This window comes from Pelodiscus sinensis, chromosome 1 (assembly GCF_052426305.1).
Source record: "Pelodiscus sinensis isolate ZL-2025 chromosome 1, ASM5242630v1, whole genome shotgun sequence".
In the NCBI taxonomy this organism is placed as follows: domain Eukaryota; kingdom Metazoa; phylum Chordata; order Testudines; family Trionychidae; genus Pelodiscus; species Pelodiscus sinensis.
Genome location: NC_143052.1, coordinates 354,897,325 through 354,904,010, shown reverse-complemented (window position 1 = coordinate 354,904,010; position 6,686 = coordinate 354,897,325). Strand labels below are relative to the sequence as shown.

The 6,686-nt window shown below is 55.2% G+C and overlaps 1 protein-coding gene across 1 annotated transcript; it reads left to right on the top strand.

Moving 5' to 3' along the window:
- The first annotated feature begins 504 nt into the window (after positions 1 to 504).
- Positions 505 to 1,452, top strand: LOC142818197 (olfactory receptor 52E8-like). The gene has a single exon (XM_006126308.4). It carries the CDS (start codon positions 505 to 507, stop codon positions 1,450 to 1,452), a length of 948 nt encoding a protein of 315 aa, XP_006126370.3.
- Positions 1,453 to 6,686: the final 5,234 nt, after the last annotated feature.

Genomic DNA, 6,686 nt, shown 5'->3' with positions numbered 1-6,686 from the left:
CAAATGGGTGACTAGGGAAATCCCTACAGTATACACCTTCGAGCTTGGGTGTCATTACATTAAGGAAGGGTGATAGCTCACCAGTATTCACGCCTGATTTCTGCTCATCATATATACAGTAGCCCAGTGTCTGTGACTCTAACGCTGTAACGTTACGAGTCAACTCTGGGGGGGCGCTGTTGCCTTGCACCGTGGGGCTCGGCTGAGTTCTGCTCTGCTTGATATAGAAGCAGATACCATGGCTTGATATAGAAGCAAGACGAGCTTCATTTCTCTGAATAATGAAAATGTTATTTTTTTCAGTGTGTGAAGGCCAGTCCAGACCAGACTCCAGTAGTGCTTGTAGTGTCATGTCTTACACATACTAAGACAGTCTCTCCATCCAGGCATTTGTGTTGCGACCATCACCCTGGAGCCTGAGCATATAAAGGAAGTCAGGGGAATGTGAGGTATGTGCAGGAGACATTGTTCTGCCTCAGAGCTGGACGCCTTCTTCCCGACTCCATGTCAGATTCCAACACCAGCGACTTCACCAACCCCTCCTCCTTCATCCTGCAGGGCGTTCCCGGCCTGGAGGAGGCCCATGTCTGGATCTCCATCCCCTTCTGCACCATGTACGTCATCGCCCTCTTGGGGAACTTCACCATCCTGTTCATTGTGAAGAGGGAGCCGAGCCTCCATGAGCCCATGTACTATTTCCTCTGCATGCTGGCCAGCACCGACCTGATCCTGTCTACGTCCATCTTGCCCAAAACGCTGAGCATCTTCTGGTTCAATGCCAGGGAGATCGATTTCAGCGCCTGCCTCACCCAGATGTTCTTCATTCACTGCTTCATAGCAATAGAGTCTGGGATCTTCACGGCCATGGCATTGGATCGCTACGTGGCCATCTGCTATCCCCTGCGACATTCCACCATCCTGACAGACCCTGTGGTGGCCAAGATGGGCCTGGCCGTGGTGCTGCGCAGTGGTGTGCTCGCTTTGCCCACTCCCTTCCTGGCAAGATGGTGGCCCTATTGCCGAACCAACATCATCTCTCACACGCACTGCGAGCACATCGCCGTGGTGAAGCTGGCCTGCGCCGACACTCGCCTCAGTAGTTACTATGGGCTCTCTGTGGTGTTCTTAGTCACTGGAGTGGATGTGTTTTTTATCACCATGTCCTACGCCCAGATCCTCAGGGCCGTCTTCAGCCTCCCCACCAAGGACGCCCGGCTCAAGACTTTCGGGACCTGCGGCTCCCACCTGGGTGCCATCTTAGCCTTCTACATCCCGTATCTCTTCTCCTTCCTCACGCACCGTTTTGGCCACAATGTGCCCTTGCGTTTCCACATTCTCCTTGGCAGCGTGTACCTCCTGGTGCCCCCCACGCTGAACCCCGTCATCTACGGGGTGAGGACCAGACAGATCCGGGACAGGCTGCTACGTCTGTTAACTCAGAAAGGGACCTAAGGTTTTTGTCTTGGCTGCCTGGCTGGCAGACCCGGCCCCGTGCGGCTCTGGTGGGTGAGGAAGGGCTGGGCTCTGTTCCAGAGCTATTCAGGGCTTTCCGGGACGTAACAAACTGTGTGAGTGCGACAGACTGCAGGAATCAGTCTGTGCACCTGTGATGGGGGCGGTCCCAGATGACCCCTTGGGGGAGGCCTCCTGGGGTGCTGACATGGCCCCTGCCACTCGCCTTCCTGCTCTCTGGGGCTCCTCACCTGCTGGGCCAGCTCCCTGGTGTCCCCCAGACAAGGCTCCGAGCTGAGATCCCTGCCCCCACCGAGAAGCAGCACAGACACTGAACCTCTCCAGGTCCAAGGAGAGCGCTGTTTGGGGCCCAGCCTCCTGAGCGAGCACTCCCCACATGGGATCAGACCCCAAAGAAATAGGTGAGCCCCCTTAAGCAATAAAACGGGGGATATGCACACTGGTGCCCCCCCGCCCCCCCGGAACCATTGTTTACACTGGGGTCGATAGAAAGTAAAAGTGATTTTATTAGGTACAAGCAGTAGGATTGAAGTGGCAATAAGTGAGAACAGGCCGAGCAAAGTAGGTTCCAAACCAAAAGATGCCAAAGCTCTTGGCTAATTCTCCACTGAAACCTCAGCACAAACTTACTCAAACTCCCCCTAAAGCATCTTTTCCAGCTGCCCCTCCAAACCAGGCTGTCTCCCCACGCTGGGGTCTTCGGCTCCTTCCTTCAGGTGCAGCCCGGCCAAAAGACCCAGGCCTCTGCTCTCCTATTCTTTTGGTTAAGGAATTGAGGCTGCTCCCTACCAACCACTGCTCAGACATGAGGACAAAAGAGATGGTTTAACCGTTGCTCATCAAGAAGTTGCAGGTAACACCCTCCGTGTCTCCCATTCACACATTTGAAACTCAAAAGGTAGTCCCTGCGCCATAGGTCTAATTTCACACACCCCAGTGATACACATGTAAGCAGGGTAAACTCTATCCTGACATCTAGTGGTGAACTGTGGCAAGTGGTGCAAAGAGACTTCAGGGGCTGAGCCCAATTTGCATAGACACACCCACCCTGTCTAGTATGTGCCACAGCAGCCCAAATCGTCACTTTGGCCACTGTGGGAGCCCCAGTCTCTCTGTTATTGAGGCAGGGGGGATAAAAGTGTTGTTACCCTGATTATGCGAATCAAGGACAATGGAATGGTGGAACTGTTTATGACAGAGGGATTCGCCATAAACTAAGTAGCACTCGCTAGACAAGGGGCATGGGTTCCAAACCCAGTCAAATTGAGAGAGGTTGGGGACAGGTCTTGGTACCTGGTGGTGGGGCCCTGTCTGAGGGCCTAAACAACACTGATTGCACTCCCTCCACTGTGGAATATCAGAGTTAATTTAGATTCCATTAGGAGTCTAGTTGTGAGCTGTGGAGCTAACTTTGCTGTGGGCCAGCGCTAAGGCTCCTCTGTTATGAGCTGAAATCACTGTGTGCTGAGCTGTGGACGAGAGCTGAAGTCACTGTTGCTGAGCTGTGGACAAGAGCTGAAATCACTGTGTGCTGAGCTGTGGACAAGAGCTGAAGTCACTGTTGCTGAGGGGAGCCTGGCGCTGTGCTGCTAGCAGAGCGGTTTGCAAGGGGCAACCAGCAAGCGCAGGCCGACAGTAGATGCAGCTGGCGGGGCGACCTGAGAGCAGACAGCAGACAGCAGAGCAGCTGACAGCGGCCTGCGGCTGGTAGGAGCGGCAGCTGGCGGAGCAGCAGCAGGAGCAAACCAGCTGGCAGCCCGGAGCGTGGACAGAGACGGATTTGCGGAGCCGGACAGTGGAGGCGGCTTACCTGACGACAAGTGGAGTGTGGCGGAGTGACTCGCGTTGACGGCAGCTTGCTTTGTCGACAAAACCCTGTAGTCTAGACACAATCCTACATGCAATAACACCTTCTGTCGACAGAACTGTGTCGAGAAAAGGTGTTATGCCTCGTAAAATGAGGTTTACCAGCGTCGACAAAACTGCTGAGTTCTGTTGACGTTATGTGGACTGAACTCAGCGGTAGTGTAGACGCAGGTATCGTTTTGTCGACAAAACTCTGTAGTCTAGACACACCCTTTGAGTTACGTAGATTCATGTCCATACGTCCATTACATAAAGCATGTTGGGGGGGGTCCATCACAGCACTATTGTCATAGGGAAGCCTCTTCGAATTTCTGGTAACTTGACCTTTGCAGGCCTATGTCCTCCACCAAGGCCCAGCACAACTGTGCCTCTGCCTCCCTCCGCGGTCCCCTGCTCTTCTCCTTTCTCCCATCACTCCCTGAATCATTTCCACCTCTTCCACGCCTGGCCATTGCGGATTTTGGAGTGGGGTGGGAGGAGAGGGACTTTTCCTGCGGTTCCCGTGGTGACTTAGGTCTGTGAGAGCGCTAATTTTTTGTCAGTTCAATTAGCAGTTACCTGACAGGAGCGGTGTCTCTACTTCCTGTATCCATGTAATAAACATGCAGGAATAGTCATGATCAGTCATGTGCATGTTTGACGTCTGGCGGCAAGTCCCTTAAGGACTCTGGTTGGGCTGAAAATGGGAATGTACATTCTTGCTTTGTTATCATCGCTGCAGAGGGAGACTCCACCAGGCCTCTTGGTTCTCCCTCCGCTCTGAGAAGGCGGAGTTAGTGGGAGGTCGGGGGGGGGTGGGCAACAGCTTTCTGGGTTCCTGGGCAAGGTTGGGGGGCCCAGCGCCCCGGCCCTCAGGCAGCAGGGCAGGAGTGGGGTAGCCACCTTGCAGCACTGCCCAGACCTCACCGCTCTGCCCTCTCCCCCTCAGCCAGCCCTTAGCATGATGGTTTCCAGGAGCCCCAGGCGTTTTCGAAATCCCAGGACACAGATGCTCCCTTTGTCCTTCCTCTCCTCGTCGGCAGGCCGGAGTGCGCTCCAGGAGGGGTAGACACACCGCAGGACTAGTGGGGGACAGGCCTGTCAGGCACTGCGGGGTGCAGGGGTAGCTGTACTCCTTCCCCAGGGCCCTGCCGCCGAGAGACAGCCAACCCCTCCCCAACCCACGGTGCCGAGGCTCCGGCACAATCGTGCCCCCGCTCTCCAGCCTAGGACCCCAGGGCCGTGCTGTCCGGCCGTGGTCAGATGCCCGAGCTGTATGAATTCACTCCCCAGTCCCTTGCCCGGGGACCCGCACTTCCCACCGGTCACCCTCTGTACTGCAGGGCTATGACTACACTGGCGCGCTCTTGCGCCAGAAATATGCAAATGAGGCTAAGCGTGGAATATCGCTGAGCCTCATTTGCATATCTAATGAGCCGCCATTTTTGCGGAAGAGTCTCTTGCGCCAGAAGGAGCGTCTATACGGCCCCTTCTTGTGCAAGAAAAACCCTCTTGCGCGACGCCGTTCTACCTGAAAATAATCAGCGTGGCGGCATCGCGCAAGAGGGTTTTTCTTGCGCAAGAAGGGGCCGTGTAGACGCTCCTTCTGGCGCAAGAGCCTCTTCCGCAAAAATGGTGGCTCATTAGATATGCAAATGAGGTTCGGCGATATTCCACGCTTAGCCTCATTTGCATATTTCTGGTGGAATAGCGCGCCAGTGTAGACATAGGCCAGGTGTTTTCAGATGGAGACACCCAAATGAGAGCCTAGATACCCCCGGCCCTTTGCCTTTAGCTTCAGAAGAAAGCCAAGCCTGGCTATTCTACAGGGCACAAGTAACTCGTACACAGGTGGACTCAGCACCTCTGTTGTGCTCGGAGCGGAGGAGTCGGAGAGGAGAATTTGTTCAGTCTCCTCCCAGTGCTCATAACCCAGGCGCTTCTCACTGGAGAAGTATCCCCAGTTGGCCAGAGGGGCAGGCCGAGAGCCCAGCGCTGGGATCCAAGCACCCTCCAGCCGGGGCAGGGCTGGAAAGTCTGACACAGCCTGGCACCTCCGATTCCAGTTCCCCGGGAGACACTGGCAGGAAATGGACCCCCTGGGGTGGGACAAACCCAGCGCAAATGCCGACCCAAGCTCTGTGCTGCCGGGCCTCCCGCCCGGCTCAAGAGCAGCTCGGAGATGGGGGACCATGAGGTGTTTGTCCCCTGGGCAGCCCCCTCCGCTACACACCCCTTAATTCGGACTAGTAAATTCAAACTAGGTTTAACCCTCATGGAATGAGGATTACCTAATTCAAACTAAGCGCTCCGTTCGTTCTAATTAAATTCGAACTAACGGAGAACTAGTGTAACGCCTATGAAAGTTAGTTCAAACTAACTTTGTAGTGTAGACATACCCTGACACAGCCTGGCACCTCCGATTCCAGGTCCCCCCGGGAGAGCCTGCTGCAGACCAAACCCAATGCAAATACTGCTCTAGGCTCTGTCCCCCACCCTTGTTTGAGGGCAGTGTTAGGTGAGGGAGGGGGGTCATGAGGCCTCTGGCCCTGGGTTGGCCCCCACTGCCACCTGCCCACAGATACACTGCTCATGTCGCCTCCAGTGAGTCGCTTCCCCCAAGTGATGCATTGGCAGGTCTCTGTGAGTGGAAACAGAGCCCGGGGTGTTCCCACCCCCCAGGAGCGGGGTGATCCCTCACCCTGGCATGTTCTAAATCCCTCAGATTCACCTTGAGAGGGGGGTGACAGCGTCCCCTCGAACGCCCTTGTCCCTCCCTCCGGCCCCAGTGTCTTCCAGCCACTCCCCTGCCTCCCAGCCAACACACAGGCCCCACAGAGCAGGAGTCCGGTCCCGTCTAGGCATGAGGGAGAAATGGCGGTGACACAGCAGGGAAGGCAGGACCTCTGGGTTCTGTCTCACTCGGACATTCAATCTCTGTGTGACTTTGGAACAGTCATGTCGCCCCCCTGCCTCAGTTTCCCTATGTCTATCATGGGGATGGACTTTCAATTGCTGGGTATCTTGAAGGGCTTAAAAGAAAAGCCGCTGCACAAAACGACGATAGTTACTGATTAGAACGACTGATCGCGACAGCCCTGTGCATCTGCAGGGCGTGTTCACATCTCTCCTCAGCCATCTTTCTCCAGTGCTTTTTGTTTACCATCAACCTGTCCTTCCTGGGCATTTTAGCTCCATAGTAACCCAAGATTTTCATCCCAATAAACAATCATTGTTCAATACACGCAAATGCCCAGAGCGGCCAATTCCTCCCTGACTCAGCCCAGAGCTCAGGAGTTCCCCTCGCCCTGTGGGAAGGGCCCTTAAATGATGTTTACTCCTTAAATAGCCCACGAGCCCGGACGGGC

Bases quoted from the DNA above. Each gene is read 5' to 3' on its own strand.
- LOC142818197 (XM_006126308.4), top strand. From the start codon at position 505: ATGTCAGATTCCAACACCAGCGACTTCACCAACCCCTCCTCCTTCATC.